The sequence below is a fragment of the Trypanosoma cruzi genome, genomic scaffold, assembly GCF_000209065.1.
Source record: "Trypanosoma cruzi strain CL Brener 1047053516889 genomic scaffold, whole genome shotgun sequence".
Classification (NCBI taxonomy): Eukaryota; Euglenozoa; class Kinetoplastea; order Trypanosomatida; family Trypanosomatidae; genus Trypanosoma; species Trypanosoma cruzi.
In genome coordinates, this window is record NW_001849376.1 from 36,377 (window position 1) to 55,376 (window position 19,000).

The 19,000-nt window shown below is 52.0% G+C and overlaps 1 protein-coding gene and 3 pseudogenes across 1 annotated transcript, besides 7 other annotated features; all 4 read right to left on the bottom strand.

Moving 5' to 3' along the window:
- Positions 1-3,797: a sequence feature (heterozygous, non-Esmeraldo-like haplotype).
- On the bottom strand, positions 976-3,429 carry Tc00.1047053508523.10 (annotated as a pseudogene).
- Positions 3,798-19,000: part of a sequence feature (areas not merged during assembly with more than two copies in the genome that could not be assigned to a particular haplotype) that runs on past the window's edge.
- Positions 6,291-6,323: a microsatellite.
- On the bottom strand, positions 6,976-9,108 carry Tc00.1047053508523.21 (annotated as a pseudogene).
- Positions 10,233-10,265: a sequence feature (AT_rich).
- Positions 10,295-10,354: a sequence feature (A-rich).
- Positions 11,183-11,214: a sequence feature (AT_rich).
- On the bottom strand, positions 11,377-13,854 carry Tc00.1047053508523.30 (trans-sialidase, putative; the record flags this gene model as incomplete). Its single annotated transcript, XM_810024.1, has 1 exon — positions 11,377-13,854. The coding sequence occupies one exon, from the start codon at positions 13,852-13,854 to the stop codon at positions 11,377-11,379; it is 2,478 nt and encodes an 825-aa protein (XP_815117.1).
- On the bottom strand, positions 14,344-18,162 carry Tc00.1047053508523.35 (annotated as a pseudogene).
- Positions 18,204-18,338: a microsatellite.

Sequence of the window (19,000 nt, forward strand, 5' to 3'; positions counted from 1 at the left end):
ACGCCCTTCGTGCTGCTCAGCAACGGCGCGCTGCTTCCGCGGATGCAGAGGGTGGCTCAAAAAGTGACGCTCACAGACACGGAAGAACGCATCAAAGTTGGGGCGGCGATCCGCTTGTTTCCCGCCTCTATGACCCCCTGCCTGCTCCGTCGTCAGTCGAAGCTGTTTAGCGCAACGGCAGACGGCATCGCGTAGACAAAAAACAGGTATCTGCGTACTTCAACGGGCGTGGGGGTTTGTGCCTCGAGTGTGGTGAGAGTCCCGTGAATGCTCTATCGTCCTTCCATTCACTTGCTCGGGCCTTGTGTGTTCCGGCGACGGCAGCGGGCAGCGACTGTTGCCAGCCCCAAACCGCATGCATGCACGCACACACACAACAGTAACGGTCCCCAGCAACGCTTAAGCCACACAGTCACACACTGTCCTCCTCCTCTCACAAGAGAAGAAAAAGGAAGGCGGTGGTGACCGTTGGGCAAAACCCAAGAAGAAAGACGCACACCCACGGAGTGCTCACAGTTTGCTCCCCCAAACGGGAAAAAAAACAAAACAGATTCACAAGAAACCCACTCCCCGCATCCCCCATCCCATCCCCAAGAACCATCAGTAATGACATTTGGGGCGCATGTCAACAGCACCCCGTTTCACGGGCTCGTTTCGACTTCCCAGCGCCGACCACCCACATCAGCGCTGCGCTGCGGGAGCGGAAGGCGGTGCAAAACAAATTCACAAACAAAATCAATACAACGCAGCATCCACTACAATCCGCTCCACGAGAAAAAGCGGCAATGATGACGGTAGCAACACACAAACACAAAGACAACGCCTCAGCGGTGCGGCCACGCAACAAACCCGTAGCAATGTCACCACCACCAGTACCATCCAAAATGCGATCCCTTCCACCTCCCAGACACACCGCAGTGCTCGTTGAGGCAAAGCAACACGGGGATTCTCGGGGAGAAACATGCGCCTGTTTCACTCACTGTAGAAGACACGTACTTCTGCATCCGCTATCCCCCACCTGGCACCGACATCCCTTCCTCAGCCCAAATTCCGCAACAGCCACCGCCGCCTCCCTACACTCACCCTCAGTCGGGTGCTCAACCGCGCCGCATCTCTGCCAGCCACCCATCAGCACCCTGTCTGCGTGTTGCACATAAATAATCTCCCACGACATTTCTCGAAATAACTCCTCCCAACCATTAAATTATGCCGCCAGACGCTCATTGCACTACCTCACAGTGCCGGCGGTGGTGCTATGCTCACCCGCCGTAGCCATCCGCAGCCCAACCAGCGTCTTCCGCGGCGAATCAACAAAGAAAAAAAGCCGTCCACCAGCCAAAAGGTTTCGACCTCTGGAATGTACAGCACCCCGCACTCTACATCAGTCTTCTGGTAACGGTGTTCCACAGACGGGAAAAAATTGTGCCCGGTGGAGCCCTCCTGTGAGTACACCTCCGGCGCACAGCGGTGTCACTGACGTCGTGTTGGTGGCCTCAGCCCCTCCAGTTTGATTCCTACTGCAGTCATGGAATCCCCATTTAAAAATGCAAACACGGTGTAATTCCGCAAAATTTTTGGTATTAAATAATCTCTGACCCTCGATACAAATAAGTTAAAATCAGCCTGCGGCACTAACATTGCCAACATGCACAATGTTTTACTCGCGAGGTGGGCAGACATCGGTGCATTGAAAGGCAATTCGCCATTGCGCTCTCCTTGTACTCGGACGGTATCCACAAGCCTGTGGGACACGTTATTAACATCTCACATTTTATTAGATCCCAAAGTAAGGTAATATTTGGTATCCAATCCAAAGCGGTCATCTTATCAAATTTACTGTTGCAAGCCTCAATCCGACCAACAGATCATAGCTTATCAAAGGTGTAGCAAAGAAGCATTCCCACTTTATCCATGCGTTTTTCAACCATCTCCCAGTATCCCGCTTGCTTATCTGGTTCCAGACCTCGCGTTATCCAAACGCACATCGCCTTCACATCCACCTCGTCGGGGCAATTCATGATGATTCGCGCAGCTTTTGTTTGCTTCTCCCACTCATCATAGTTGCTTGCCTTTGGGGAAGACACCACAATAATGCCCCATCCGGTTGGGGGCAAAAAACCTGTTTCGGGCGGTGTTCCTTTCCTTGCCACATCGTAAATAATATACCCTTTCATCCCACTCTGCCACAAACCACCCAAAACACTCTTGGATGTTTTATTACCCATGTATACTGGCACCGCTCTGGTGGTCTTGTCAAACACGTACATCTCCCAAACAGTGGAAAACAACCTGGAGTTGCTCCGCATCGCAGTGCAGCAGCTGGTAGAGGAGGTACGAACCGGCAGCCACCGACTTCCCGATCCCGGGCGTCCCAATCATGACACGCGGATGAGGCGTAAAGTAGGTCCCAGGGCCAGGGCTGAACCACTCGGTTACATCGCCCTTGACGATCTGCCACACTCGATCCACCGCACAGTTCACATAGCAGTCAACAATGGGTTTATCTTCCTCCCACGAGTACGGCCATCCCTTGTCCGAGGTGAGAACTATCAGTCTGGGACGTGGTGCACCGGATTGCTGCACACCATCATCCTTTTCAACAGTTTGGCCAACTGCCATGTACGTCCATGACTGCTGTGGTTTCCCCTCATGCACCCCCATTCCCATTCCCTCGCCGCCAGATACTTCCACGACATGATGCCACCTCGCATTGTGCACAGACTCGTAGAATCCCTCCAGTTTCATCGGAGCACTCGTCGTCGTTCGGTTCCTCACATCCACGAGGGCTGCATCCAAAGTATCTCTAGTGATGCCATGAACACCTGCCTTTACCTCCGCAGCAAGCTCTGACCACTTCATTAGGTTGTGCACACCTTTATTGTAAAGACTGCGTAAGTCTTCACAAAAACTCATTTCCTTCCTTGCAGCAATCTCCATCCTCACATAATTATATAATTTCTTTGTTTCGTTCAATAATCCCTCATCGCCAATGTACCTCTCAGGGTCCCCAAAAAACTCCTCCAGCAAGACATTCCGATTTGCTTCCACGACGCCCCTTCCGCCCAACTCCGCCGTAAGAAAATCATTCAGCTTCATGTTATTTGCGTGAACTCTTCCCCTCAACAGAACATCTTCGATCTTGGTGGAAAAGGTAAATTTTATTTGTTGCTCCCGCCTTGCCCGCTCCTCTGCCTCCCGCCTTGCCCGCTCTTCCTCATCCCGTCCTGCCGTGTCCTCTGCCCCTCTTCTTGTTTCTTCTCTCCGTACATAAAGAAGGGCTGTGTCGAGTGCTCCCTTTGCAATGGGAATGACCGTATCCTTTCCTTCAAAATCCCTCCAGTGTTCAAGCAAGAACACGCCTTCTTCTTTCAGTGTATATGCAGCCTCCAGTAGTATTTTCGTCTCTCGGCATAACGGGAATTCCGTCATTGTGCACAATGACGTTTCGCCGTTGGGGAAAAACGCATGGGTTTCATACGAAACATCTCCATAGAGACGTCCTCATTGGCGTCCACAACGCCCCTGCCGCCAAGAAAAATACGAAGGAATTCATTCAGCCTCATGCTGGTGATGCGATCCTTTCCCTCCAGCAGTACATCCTCCACTTGGCTCAAAAGTGTCCAATTTGTTTGCTGCCTTTTCCCCACTCCTCTGCAAGTCGCAGCGGGTTGATCGGTGTCAGTATGGAAGTCCGACCTCGTTCTCTTCCGACAATCCCCTTGCGGCACAGTGGGCACTCGACTCTCCACATTGCCGCCTTGCACACTCTCCGGCCTTCCAGCAGGCATCGTTTCTCCTCGTCTTTCTGGTTGGATTGAGTTAGATCTAAACAATAACCACCCAACGCGGAGAATGAGAAAAAAAAAGATAATAGGCACAGTCATGAATCGAGGCCACAACAAGAGACTCACCCACACAGTGTTGGTGAGAGCCAACAACAACAACAACGTGGTGCGCACGGAGGGCTCCTCCACGCATACCGCTCGCCACGGTCCCGCACCCGTGTGGCACCGCCGTCACCGCACACACTCTGCAGGAGGACGTGGGCACATAAGCCCTGACAGAAGCACAAATCATACACACCGCAACAGCGATGCATCACGGTAATCCCCCACACAACAGAAAAGAGTGCAACTTGCATGCTTTATGGAAAATATCTGCGGTGTGCATGGCAAAAGAGTGCCGTGACGCTGCCTTTCATATTGCATTCGCCATTCACGTATCACTTGGAAGCACGCAGCCATCACTCCTCCGTTCCACTCCCCGTGCTGCTCGTGTCGCTCCACTGGAGGAAGTTGTCACCGCACATCCCCATCACCGTGTACTGCGGAATACAAACCTGCCACATGGCATGGGTGCGGTGCCACCCCGCCAATAAATCCTAGGAAACTCCCCACTGCCTCGTGTGGCACGGACGGCAGTATCATTATGCCTGCGAAAGGCTTTTTTTCCAAACAAGAACGCGGCCCCACCACACGCCCGTAAGAACGTTTGGTCCGTCGCACGCAAAGGAGTTGAGCGGAGGAACAGCAGGAAAGACAACACACGCAACCATGAGCAGCCCGCACGCGCCAACACACCGCTGCCCCACATATCACCAAAAATAAAAATACCAAAGAAACATGCCACATCCCAACTACAAATCGCAAGTGCGGTTGCAGCACACACTCCCACCTCCTGGGCGTGTGCGGCCCCTCGCTGCTCGGCGCTCTAAGTGGGATCACCAAAAGCACCAACTCGGGAACATTCGACCACCGCCACAGCAGTCACGCTCCCCATTTCTCACAAAGGCGAAGACTTGCAGTGGCGCAGCGGACGGCGGCATGCACAATCGCAGAGTAATGGACTGTCGCGGGAAGCACGCAACGGCGATGCACCCCTCCTTTTGGGAAACCCAACAAAAAACATGTGTCGCGCAGTTCCCGTGAGCAACACACATTGAACCGTATTCAGCTCCACTACTGTGGCCATCCGCACTCACAGCATGAGTGCGACAACGCAGGCCAGGAAGCACGGAATAACACCACGCATTCCCTCCCATAAAGGGCTTTGCGGCGTCCGTGCTGCCTTCAACAATAATTCCACCCCGCATCACCCCTCTGCATATCCGCAGCAAAAAGGCCCACACGGTGCACACTACATTAGGAGTTCCTAAAGAGCAAACCGGATCATCAGAGCGCTGCCGTCTTCTCAATGTTGAGTAGAATCTCTCTGCTCCTTGTCGCCGCCAGCCTGCGGTGTTATGGAGGAGCATTGCGTTCTCGGCATATCTCTCCGTTTACTTCACTTTCCTGACGCCGCAAATGAAGTGATGTCCCACAAGTGATTTCGACCGTTCCGAAGAACGTGACGTATCAGACACACTGAAACTGTGTGCGTATGTGTTATTACGGGCGAGCGATACAATGCTCTCGCACATCCATGTATTCCGATCCTGCGCAACACCATATTCGGCGGTGTGGAAATTGTTGGACACCAAACACGCACAAATCGCACAATGAATGCCCCTGGAAAATAATAATAATAACGTCAACACAGACACAGTGACCGAACAAATTGACAAAAGAAATCCAACCACTGCGCGTCCTCCCGCAAGAAGGTGAAGACACACACCCTTGTTCCCTTTAGTTCCACTCCAACTGCTCGGAATTGATGGGTCTATAGTAGGAGGAAACACGCTACTCCTCCCTCGCTCCCTGTCACGAGGCATGGACGCTGCGAGAGTCTGCCAATATGAGCCTCACGTGTGTGGAGGACCCAATGCTCGGGGCAGGTCGACAGCCATCCACACTCACCCACACACACAAAAGGGCAAAAGCATGGAGAAGAGAAGCACCGCCATCCACATCGTACCGCAAAACAGCAATGCGAACAGCACACATCCACGACCGCAACAAGAGGAACGAGGCGCATCCAAGTCCAACACAGTCCTTTACTTACCATTGCCCCGAAGGAATAGCGTTACGCCTCACAGCAGGTCGTGGCGGTGGCGCCCCACACTCACAGTGAGGCACGGCGCACACCATCCGCTCCCCTCAGAACGCACTCATCAGGGCGCCCAGTCACCCTCGCACCATCGCAATGGTGAACACAAACGATCGTCGCCGCGGACCATCGATGCCTCTAGCAGAAAAGAAAAAGTGATGAGAGCGTGTCAACTGCACAGCTAGCAGTGGGACACCCGATGGGACAAAAAGACACATAGTGGCATTCAGCACAGCATATAATAAAACAAGCCGCAGCGAATTGCCAAATACAGAAAAACAAGAAAAAAGGCGTAGTTTCAGCAGAAATAAATAAATAAATAATAATAAATAAAAAAAAACTAAATCACCTCAGTGGACTTTCATTTCGTGTATCCCTCAGCGCAGCAGGAATTGTGCATCTCCATATGTTTTTTACAGAGGGAAAAAAAGATCGCAGTGTTCCACGTGTCCACACGAAATCCCTCACATTTCATGAGGCACTCGGCCTCTTCCTCCACCCCTCGTTTTGTACAGTCCGCGGGACTGCACAGCAATGAGGCCGGCACCGCGTGCGGTGCAACAAAAGCAAATAAAACAGGGGGAAGCACGTCACTCATGAAAGTGTGCAGCTAGCGGCAAACAAAAAATAAATTAAAAAATAGTAAAAAGACAGGGGTTCTGATCCCTCCTACAAAGCACCAGCAGCACATTATATCCAGAGGAGAAAACAAAAGGGATAAATAAAAAGTCCTCAACGGAGTGCATTGAGTCTTCCTGAGGAGCTGCACACCCTTTTCCACGGGGAGTCGCGGCTCCACTCCCACCGTTTCACACAGCTGAGAGCTGCAATGCCCAGAGCCCCAGAAGGAGAAGCAACAAGACCCGAGGCACACACACACACGCACCGTGCCGTAGCCACTAGAGCCCTTCTCCAAAAAAGTGTTGTTCGTGAGCTGAGAGGCGTTTCCATCGTTGGAGCCACTGCCAGTTCCCGCTGGATCATCCGGCCCTTCAAGCATTTTCCCAGAAAGAGACTATGGAGGAGCAAGGTTGCTGGCACCAACTTTTGCGGCTTCTTCCCGGGTCAATATGCGGTTGTACAGAAAGACACTCGTCACTGTCACATACTTGTTTTGGCTCCCGGTGTCGCTCGCACTGCTCCCATCCCCTCCAATGTAAAAGTGTGAATTCGCGCGTGGCCCCTTTCCCGATGATGATGTCGTTTCAGCATCCCACACACACTCACCATTGATCTATACGAAGGCCTTGTTGGTGGTCCTGCAGCGTGAGCTCCACTCGTTACTGTTTGTTCAACTCCCAAAAGCCGGTGTGTCTGTTTGCGTTGAACATCACATCCCCAACAACTTTCATGGCTTTGCGACAGTCAAAAGTGCACAGTGCGGCCTGCTTCCTTCGCGCCAATCAAAGGGATATTCTTGACGCCTGCGTGTGTCTCGCGGATAGCCACCGTCGCCACAAGAGCAAAGTTTTAATTCACAAAGCTACAGTGATTATTATCCTCCCAACGGTTCACGGGGCAATGTTGCCCTGCGAATTGAGGCCCATTTGTGACATTCATGCCATTCGTCACCGTTGCAACCACGCAACGGCACTATTCGATCCACGTGTTGGCAGTGCCTGCGTTGGAAAGGTATTCAACCAGACCCACCGTAATTACGGGCGACGCGGAGAAGGAAGCGTCCACGTCCGCCCAATTACGGGGGATGGAAGTGATCATCTGCAACGCCTCCGTCAGGGGGGAAGGAAACAGGCTGCTTTTCTCTTCATTGTGCCTCGCTCCCACAAGGTGCAACACACCATCCGAGTACAGCAGGACGTTGGCAATCAGCTTATTCAGAACAGTGTCCATAGAAGCCGGTCCAACACAAAACACGCGGTTGCTGTCAGTCACCCAAACGTAGAGCGCACGGGCCTCACTCTCCCACCACGGGGAGCTCACTTCCCGAGCCTACAGCATGACGCTCCTTCCTCCAACGGTCGCAGTGACAATGGCTCCCACACGCAAGCTCTTTTCCCAAAGAACCGATTGTGAATTGGCCCAAAAGCCTGCAATTGCCCCGGGTACTTCCACCCACATTGCCCCCTTGTCACGTGACTCGTGCACTCTGCAGTACCGGCTCCCATAGCAATGAGTAATCACAAGAAGTTGTCCCTGCTCCCACTCGGCAATGAGAAGGTCAATGCAGTCCGCAGGAATAATGTCCCTTGAAAGCACTCAGCTTCTGCCGCCGTCCGTCGAACAGATTATCATGGAGAAATCGTCTTTTTCGTCATTGTACGCAATCACGGGGACACAAGCGTGCCATTCACCAAAACACCTGAGCCACAAAAAACATTCAATTCATTCGCGCCGCGTTCGTGAGTCTCGGGAAAGATCTGTGATCACAGCAATTTGGGTTCATACCAGTGGATCAGCTCGCTCCTTCTGCCGTCATTGGGCTGCGTGAATTCACCCACAACCAGTTGAACATCACGGTCTCTCAACGCCTAATTGAACCCACCATTCGTACCAAACTTTTGCTAGCTTCCTGCAAGGAGAAACGCCCTATTGCCGCTCTCAATTGCCGTGGGATTGGACGCGGAGCCTACACCACCCTTTATATTCGCTGTGCTCAACACGATGTGTGTATTCCGGCCATTATTAAACTCACCAAAAAATACGACAAACTCCACGCAAAAAAGATGGAACCCGCCAAAATATCCGCATGAGAAAGCTCACTCGGTGCCCCATCGCTATCATTAAGCGTCGTTTAATCCCCATCAAAGACAACCGTCAGTCCACCAACACCCACAAGAGCGAGCGATCCAAACGAATCCCTCCTTCCTCTTGCACCAGTCCCACCCTTCGGTTCCAAATGCGTTCGTCCCGGAAAAAAATAAAAGCCACCCACGGCAGCCGCGCAATCAATTGATTCTCCCCCGTCGATGCGGCCGCAAATCCACTGTTGCAAGACATCAACACGACAAATAGGAGCAGCACCGCGGAATTAAACACACGCCGGGACATGTTGGGCCTCGGCGGCTCACTCTCTCTTCCTTCCCTCCTCCTTCCGCTGGATCCGCTCACGCGGCGACGGTTGTGTGTGCGGGGTGCCATCACAGCAGCAACACGTGAGACCATATGAATATGTGTGTGTGGGCGGCGTATGTGCTGTTGTTGGTCTTTTCAGAGACCTCGAATTTCACAGTAGCGTTTAGCGCGTGTTTTCTTTCTTTCCTAGTGTGTGACTGTGTTCAAGAAGTGGAGAGTACAGCAGCAACAGCGGCAATACATCAGAAAGGTCAGTGAGGAGCAGAGCAGAGCAACCACGCAGAGAGTGGGGCACAAGAGAATCCGGAAGAGAAAGCACGGAGGACCATCGCCCAAAGAAAAGAGCAGCAACACGGCAAGTCACGGCGGGCCGTCGGTGTGTGCGGGCCAGCCCTCACGCGGTGCAACACGCCTCGCACCCAACAGGAAAAGACAGAGAGAGAGAGAGAGATGGATGCCGTCAGGAGGCACTCACAATCAACATGGCCCGTGAGCATTCAGCCACTCCACGCAGGAACACAGGAGGAGAGGATGACAGAGGAAAAGCAAGAAGCAGCACAAACACACAAAAGAAACAAATTGCGGGAAAAGCACCGCCACGGCCCTCGCCCTAGCCGGCAACTCCACACCAGCCCTCACACACACACACACCATCGCAGCGCCGCCAGTCCGCGAAAGAAAAGATTCGGTCCTCCACACAACAAACGCACACACCACCACCGCCTCCAGTTCAATCCCACAGCCAACGGGATACAGCCACAGCCCGCAGCCAACACAATGCACACGGAGCAAGCAATCACCCAAAGAGCCGCACGCAAAAGCGATTCCTCATCCATCCATGACGCGGCAACAACATTTCCAGCCATTCCACCCACAATGGAATTTGATGCCCGACTCAAGGCGGTCATAGGTGGTGCATCACACCCGCAGGAAAAGTGACTCGCCGTGCTATCCCTCTCCTCCCCTCGCTTCATGCCCACAGAAGGAGGCGGCAGCCACCAGCACACACTACAAAAGTAGCATCCAAATCCACTGAAATCTGCATTTTGTGTGTCTGTGTGTGTGTGCCTGCAGCAGCACAAGTCAAAAAAGTAAAAAAGAAGAGCGGAGCATTTAAAGAGACAAAAAAAACTGTACAGCAGAAGTGCATGGCAGAAATAACAGGACTGCTCAAGCTCATGATATTGCACTGCGGACCAAAGCAGCGGCAATTCATAAAAAATTAAATAAAAATAATAATAAAAAAACTCTTCACCATTCCACACCTCACACCCTGAAAAAAAAGAAAAAATGAAAAAAAAATGGAAAAAATGAAAAAAGAAAAAAAAATGAAAAATGTCGTCCTTTATTACGGCTACACCCAAATAATAAAGAAAAAGAAAAAGAAAAAGAAAAGCCGCACAAAAAAAATTTCACCCGGTTACCGTGTGACCATACCAAACTGTTTTTTTATTTTGCCCAAAAATAAAATTAAAAGATATTTAAATGTCTTTCAGCCGTCCGACCCTCCGTGTGTCCGCACATCGTTTATATTTCACGGGGTCATCTGCGTGCTGCTGCTCCCCTCAGCCCTCTCATCGGCGTGTGAGTGCGGCCCGCAGAGCACAGTCACTCGTGTTTGTGTGGACTGAGAGAAGCACGCAGACACGACGGGAGTCGCGTCTCTCCATCGGGAGAGTGAGCGCAGCAAAAAAAAGAAATCATCAGAAGGAGAGAGAAATGCTCACGAGGCCGACACCGAAGGGTGCGCCACCGCATGAAATAAACACGAGAAAAAAAAAGAACAAAAGAAAAACACGGCGGCAGGGTGTGGCTGTGTGTGTGTGTGGCGCTGCGGGTGTCTGCCAGCCCTGGCCGCAAGAAAACAAAACAAGAGGGAAGAAATGTGTGCTCCGCCCCACAGGCCCTCGTCGCACGCCCACACGTCACGGCTCCCTCAGCGCGCCGTTCGTCGCGGCCCCTCCTCATGCGTGCAGCAGGCGAGGCGCACAGGGCCGTCGTCATGAGCGTGTCGGTGGTGTGCGAGTGGAGCAGTTGGGCGGAAACACACGGCACCCCTCACACGAAGAGTGCAGCAACAAACAATTAAAGAGGGAAGAGTAGAAAAGAAAAAAACGTCCATAGTGATTGCCCCAAAAGCAAAAAATAGAAGGGATGGGGAATGAAAAATAAAATTAAAAATTTAAACAATTTAAACCATTAAAAATGAAAAAAAAACCGTTCAGATTGGTTGCCCCAAGGCAAAAAGCAAAGAAAGGGGGAGAAAAAAAAAAAAAGAATTGCGGAGATTAATTCATTACCGGATGTGCGTCGGTGTGAGGAATGGCACAAGTGCTCCACACTGAGGCCGCACACTCCTCACGCAGTCGCAAGGCCCCACAGTCCCAGCAGAAGCAGCAGCGGCAGCAGTTCCCTCCCGTACGCGGAACCAGCATCACCATTTGCCCCACCATCACCCTTTTCTCGTGCCGTCCCTTCATTTCCAGCAGGTCCAGCAGGTGCAGCAGGCACCGCAGGTCCAGCAGATGCAGCAGGCACCGCAGGTCCAGCAGGTGCAGCAGGCACCGCAGGTCCAGCAGGTCCAGCAGGTGCGACAGGTACAACAGGTGCGACAGGTTTGGGAGCAATTTTTACCCGTGGTTCTGGAGCTCTCTTCGGAACGGGTTTCCTGTCCTTGATTGCATTCATCTCAGTGGAATTCAGTGGGCGGTTGTACAGAAAGACGTTCGTCACCGTCACAAGAGATTTTTTGACGATCTCCTTCGGACTGGACTTCACCTCATCATCATCCTCACCGCACGCGCCAAAGCAAAAAGCGAAAAGCTCAGGTGGCGTCTCATCTGTTAACGGCACTTCTTCCTTCCACAACGACTCACCATCAATGTACACAGAGGCCCTTTTGCCTTGCAGCATGAGTGCCACTTGGTATTCTTTCCCTAACTCCCAACTGCCACTTTCTGTTACATTATCATTGAAAATCGTCATCCACTTTTTATTCGCGGTGTACAAGATTCCCATGGTAAGCGGGGAATTAGTGTCCGCCAACGTCGCAGTCAGTAGAGGAGTTTTCTCACTCGGAGCCACTTCGATGGTCACCGACGCCACAAGTGTGAAGTTGTGGCTCAAAAACACATGGCGCACATTATTACCCTGAATGTTCACAGGCCATATTACCCCGGACTCAGGCTCCGTCAACTGAAACCCATCCTTGACCTTCGTGGCCTTCGTCACCGTCGCATTCAGGCAAAGGTACTCGTCGTTCCACGTGTCGTCACTGGCCGATGCGTTTGACAAAACTGCCACCAGACCCACCGTGGGTATAGACAAGTTGGAGAAGAAAACGTCCTTTTGCGACCAAGTACTGAGGGTGGACTTGATTGTACTCAGTTCCTCCGTCAGGCGGGAAAATGAAATGGCATTGCCTTCACCATTTATACTCCGTTGTAAAAGATGCAACTTACCATCCGAGTAGAGCAGGCTGCTGGCGACCTCCTTCTCCCCAGCACTGTCCATGCCAACCGGTCCAAAATAAAACGAGCGGTTGTTATCCGTCACCCAAAGGTAGAGCGCAGTTGCCTTATTCCCCCCCGAGGCGTGTCCTCTCTGTGTGTACAGCATGACCTTCCTGCCCTCAATGGTCGCGGTGATGAGGGCATCCACATGCAAGACTCCTTCCGGATAGTCTCCCGGTTGTGAGTTGACCCACACGCCTGGAAGTGTCCCGATGGCCTCCGTCCACGTTGTCCCCATGTCACACGACTCGTACACCCTCTGGCCATTCTTGCAGTCAACAATCATGAGAAGTGATCCCTCCCACTCGGTGATGCGGGGTGCACCGCATTCCGCAGGGGAAATGCCCTTAGAGAGCGACCAGGTACTGCCGTTGTCCTTCGAGTAAATAATCATGGAGTAAACGTTAACTTCATTTTTTTCATTCTTCGCCATCATTGAAAACACAAGCGTGCCATCCTCCATCAGAATACCTGAGCCACCAGAAGCAATATAATCCGTCAAGTTACCTTCGTGCGAAGCAGAAGAGATCCTTTTCGGGAGTGGTTTGGGGTCGCCCCATTTGATCCGTTCACTTGGCTCGCCGCCCGAAGGCTCCGTGACCTCACCAACAACCAGTTTTGGTTCCAAGCTGCCCTCTTTCCAACTCCCATTTACATCGGACAAGGCAGTGCTTCCCACAAGAAGAAACACCGTGTCGCCCTTCGCAATTGTTGTGGGGTGGCGCACAACATCAAAACCCTCTTTTCCCCCCGCTTTACCAAGCACAGTGTGTGCCCTCCATCCTTCCTCTTTGACCTTTTCAACAAGAGCGGGCCAATCGCACGCAGAGTCGATGTACTCCGCAACAACATCAGAAGACGGCTTAGTTGATTCGTTATGGGAGTTTTTGGCATTTATGCGACCCTCGGCAAAAGCAGCAATTACTCCACCAGCACTCACAAGAGAGGGTGAAACAAATGAATCTCTCAGACCTGAGTCAGTCCCCATCTTCGGCAGCACCTGCGTCGTCTGCGGCACAAATAGACCGACCCGTTGCAGCCTCTCAACACCCCCTGAAGCACTCCCCTCTGCAGTAATGGCACCCGTCAATGCCGACCCAGAAGGAGTTGAGGCATCAGTGGCCTTTTCCACCTCAGCGGTCGCAGCTCCACCGCAGCACAACACGAAGAGGAGGAGCAGCACCGCGGAAGTAAACGCACGCCAGGAAACGTTGGGCCTCTGCGGCTCACTCTCTCCTCCTTCCCTCCTCCTTCCGCTGGATCCGGTCACGCGGCGACGGTTGTGTGTGCGGGGTGCCTTCACCGCAGCAACACGTGAGAGCATATGAATATGTGTGTGTGGACGGTGTGTGTGGTGTTAGTCCTTTCAAAGCCCTACAATCTCACAGTAGCGTTTAGTGCTTGTTTGCTTTCTTCGTAAGAAAGTGTGAAAGAAATGAAGAAATCAAATTAATATTTAAAAAGCATCAAAAAAGAACGTGGTAAAGGAGTGGGTGGCGCCACCATCTGCAGTGTAACACATCAGAGTCGTCGTAACCGCCACAGTAATTACTCTCACCGTCCACAACGGCTCAAGCACTGTGAGGCCACACACAGAAGCAGAGAAATTGACGGTTGCGCACGGGCCAAGACGCTCTCCGGCAAACGGCACCAACCAACAGACAGACAGCAGAAAGTAAGTGCGAGCAAAATCCCAAGTGCTGCGGGATCCTTGCAAGCAGCGCACCGTAACTGAAGAGCCTTTAAGGCGTTCCTCGCTGCAACATCCCCCGCAACCCCCTCGGCGTGTCGGTGGATTTTCCCATTCGCCGGAAGAAAAACGGCGGGATGCTCCGGCAGTGGTCGAAGACACACAGAGCGCGCCGTCGACGCGATCAACGAGCGCAGACACTCGTGAGGTGCGATCCCACAACCGCGATCCCTCCATCTACTCTCCTGGACGTGGAGGAGGCATGAAATGTCCTCCTCTCTACAGTAGTCCCGAAACGCAAAAAAATACCGCAGGACATCCCGCGCAGCCACGGCCTCCTCAGCAGCCTGACAGTCCACGCCGACGCGCCGCTCCTCAAGAGGTCGCCAGGCTCGGTAAAGCAAGCAAAAGGAGAACAGCAATTCGGTCAGGGCGTTCAGAAAAATGAGGCCCAGCGGTCGGATGAGCGCGGCCCATCCACTTCCTCCCCTCAACAGACCCAACACACAGTCGAATCACACACCCAAAAAGAGCAGTGGCGACCAAAAAAATAGCACGCACAATAGCACCTCGTGCTCTCCTCAATGTGGTGTCGTGGCACACACGAGGCATCACAAGAAGGGCCAAATAATTGCATTCCATCGGCACAAGCACGGAAATAAGGCGCGGATTCTGCCCCTGTGAACTCCCATCCAAATCGTCTCGGCCACAGAGTTTGTGTTGCCCGCCCTCAGGAAGGGTTGATGCACCAACTGCCGCTGACAGATGCCTCAGCGATGAAACAAAAAAAGCCACCGTCTCTCAAGGTTCGTCATCACCGTTTCCTCCCATTGGGGGAAGAGAACGCAAAGTGACGGTGTGGGCGTGTCTAGCCAACAGAAATGAAGGAAGCGACTCCAGCCGCAGAACAAATTGGACGGATCCTCCCCCGAATCCTTCAAAGACACCGGTCGGTCAGCTGCCGCGGTTGACGGCGCGGAGGACAACACCTTGAATGTATGGAGCACCGCAGCAACCTGAATATATTCCGCAATATCCGCGGCCAGTTCATGAAAGTACAAAGAAGGGACAGCAAATTCAAAGGGGCGTGTGAACCCGTCAGTGATCACCCGCGCCGGAGGATCGCCACTCCAACCCTCAAAGGGCTTCTCAACGACGTCAAATATTTCCACCGCACGGCAGCCACCGCACAATCGCATGGCATAATGCATCGCCTTGCAGCACCCCATGCAATGCGGCAATCGAAAACCATCTCGAGCACGGCGTGCGAAAAATATACCAAAAGAAGGCGCAGCAAATACCCTCCACATCTCAGCAGTTCCAATCATCCAGTAAAAGGCAGGAGCACCAGACAGTACCCACGGACTCACCGAATATGGCGTCAAAAGACAGCGGGATGTCAAATGCCAAGAGGCTCGCATGTTCTCCCCCGTGACACTTCCACAAATGAATGCAAATGCCGTGCCCTGCGGCCTCTCGACCCCTTCGAGACAACGTTGCGGCCACATGGCAACGGCCTAACGTGGCTGGCGATCAGATCCAGTCGTCGCGGCAAAACAGTACAGAAAGTAGGGTGGTGAGCAAGCACATTCGCCTCGTCGATGCCTGCCTCAGCTGCAAGAGTGAAACTCGTCTTCCCAACAGCCGCGCTTCGGGCAGCTGAAACACCTGCCCTCACACCGGCGATGACATCTGCAAGCGCCTGTAATTCCTCAACACTGCCCGTCAGAAAAAACCAAAGCGGCACTCAAACCCTGCAGTCACACATCCCTCGTAACCATTTACAAACTCGTTGTCCTGCAGAAAAGCCTAAAAATAAATAACAAGAAGACCGCGCATTGCTGTGAAAGGACAAGAGCACGTTGCCTCCATCCTGCAACGGAGAATTATGCCTCCTGCGTAACGCGGCTGCAAGTACGCGGTGCACCAACACCGAAGCGGTGGGCATGTTGCCCCATGACCCTCCCCCTCCACAGGAGCCCAAAAAGTGTAACAGACCATCCTCTCACCAAAGAAAAAGCCAAATGGAGCGGGCACTGCAGTGTTCGGGCCACACAGCAGAAACACCCTCAGAGAACGAATGCTCTTGAATGCCCTTCAGAAGGGGCCAGCGGGTTGGCCGTGAAGCCAACAGACACCGGAGAGCCACCTGCTCTGCACGCATCCAATGACGCAATCGAGCGCAGTGTTACATGGCACATCAACCAGCCTGTTCTCGTCCTCTTCCGTGTGGGCATGACAGTCCTGCCATCACCCTTCGCCCTCACAAAGTATTCCACAGGGTCCTTTGAACCAGAGACCACCACACGGCGATATGCCAGCGGAGGAGTGCCCTCCATACCGCACAAAATAAAATGTTCCCACGTCGAGGACCGCAGTGAGAACGAGCATAACGATGAGCAACACGAGGGTTGTCTGTGCAGTGTTTTATCACAACACTCTATTCTCCGTTGGTTCAGGCCTCTGCCACACGACGAGGCACAGATGTAACATCATTTACACGCAACAGAGTGAAATCCGCAAGAACATCGTCAGAGTCATGCAGGACGCGACAACCACCAGCCCGCTCAGCAGCTTTTGTGGCAATATTCCGCGAAACATGATCCACAACCACAGAGAACTTGTTGTCCAGTTGCACAAATAATTGATGGGCCAAGCAGCGTGGGCCCAAGAACGACAACGCCAGTCCATATTAGGCCGTGGAATCGCCAGTGAGAGGCATTGATTGGAACAAACACCAAACACACCAACGGCCGACAAGAACTGCGACAAGGCACTCGTACTTGAATCAAAGAACGGATTCGTCTCGTCCAGGAAGAAGAAAGAACAATAAATAATATTTTTCCTCCTCACAGTGCCTTCCAGCAATAAAACACCATGCAATCCGCCCTTATCGGCATTACTCAGGAGCACGAGAACTGTGCAATGTGTAGAGGGCGCTGCAATCAGGCGAATGAGATGCTCCACGGCGGCAAACAGACTCGTCACAGGCCAAGCATCAACCAATCGCGAGCAGCATGCCTCTTCATGGACTCTCCGTTTTGGTTCCAACCGAGACGGAAGGCTTTCGTCGCTCAGCACCAACCCCGCGTTGCGACGTGTCGTCAAGGGATCAGGTGAGGACGACGGAGCACATCATCAGGGAAATCGCCCTCAAATGTGGGAAACAACATCGCACCCGCTGGAAACAGGTGCGCATGGTGTCCCTCCACGTCAGCCGCGCAGCCTGTCAGATGAAGGAAAATTTGTTGAAACGGAAGTCAGCGCACTCACCTCCACCCAGACAGTTTTATCAGGACGCTCGAATCATCAAGTCGGGGACTCCACACTTGTTGAGGAATATCGTGACGCTCTGACACTTCCACGTGCATGTCCACACAATGTCCTATTTCCTTTCCCCCTCTGCATGCGCCCGCACCGTCTTTTAGGCCACATCCAGGACAGATCAGATAGCGAGTGGCATCTTGTCAGCCAGCGCCGTTCCATTCCTTAAAGCAAGGAAGCTACCAGCCTCAAAATCACCCGTCCATCAATCAATGATGCCGTTGGCACAGGACCTCCTCTGGCCAACGCCACACACCTGTTCTGGAGTACATGTTGTCCCATGGCTCGTTTTGGGGACCCTCATCATCCTCTACAGGTACATCGTGCGTTCATTCCTAAAATAGGGATGTGGACTACACCTCAAAACTGCACAATAAACCTGCACTGTTCGTTGAAAGTTGTCATTGTGTTGGGTGGCAGAGGCAACGGAATCAAGCGTTGCGGCTCCTCAGGAGATCAAAGAAGATAGCAATCAACGTTCAATTGGGATGGGCTTCGCAAACCCCTTGCAACTTTTTGTCCTACTGGGTGCTTCAGTGCGTACGCAACCTTGGATGCGAAACGGAATGCCTATACGCCCTAAAAACGTAGGTGTAGATCCACGGAAAAAAAAATAAATGACACAACTGAACTGGAATGCCACAAACAAGAAATGTAAAATATATATATAACCATAAATATAAAAATAAACATCAATTGATGTACATATATATATATATGTATCGATATAGATATGAGTATGGAAACATTCTATATAATTAAAATATATAGATATCTATTTAGATATGAATATACCCCTCCATCCTTTTTTTCCTTATTGACAAATTTTTTTATTGTTTTATTGATTTGTTGCTTTATTAATTACAAACATGTACATCCCTAGATAAACAAATGGGTATCGATATTTATTTATTTATATTCGCCAATTTTGATATTTGTGCATTTATTATTACTTACTTCTTGCATTTCTTCGTTTTTTTTTCCTAAATAACCTCAAAGACCCGCACGCCGGCCACCATCGTAAAGCACGTCCGCCACGCTGATTGGAGATGCGGAAGAGAACCCCAACCCCTGGAGATGGCGCTGCAGGAGACGGCGTAAAACACAACCCGTTACGCGTCCCCTCGGAGTAGTGGAGTAAATAAATAATCCGTCACTGCCAAGAAATCAAGTAACAAATTTTTAAAAAGTCCGTAAATGAGGAGAAAAAGAGGGGAACCTACCAGGAGCAAAGGCAATTTGCCGCATCTGCAAGGCGTCTTCCACCTCGTCGCCGTGTGGGGGTGATGCTTGGGGGGCGGCAGAGCCTTTCCCCCTCGAGAAGAAAGCTGCGTCAACTTTTTGCAAAGCACGGATTCCTCACTTTCCCAGCGTCCACTCCTTGTTTTTGTCTGTGCGCCTACAGAGCCGGGCAGCAGAGTAGATGCGGAAGTGTCTCGTCACACATTTCACGCTG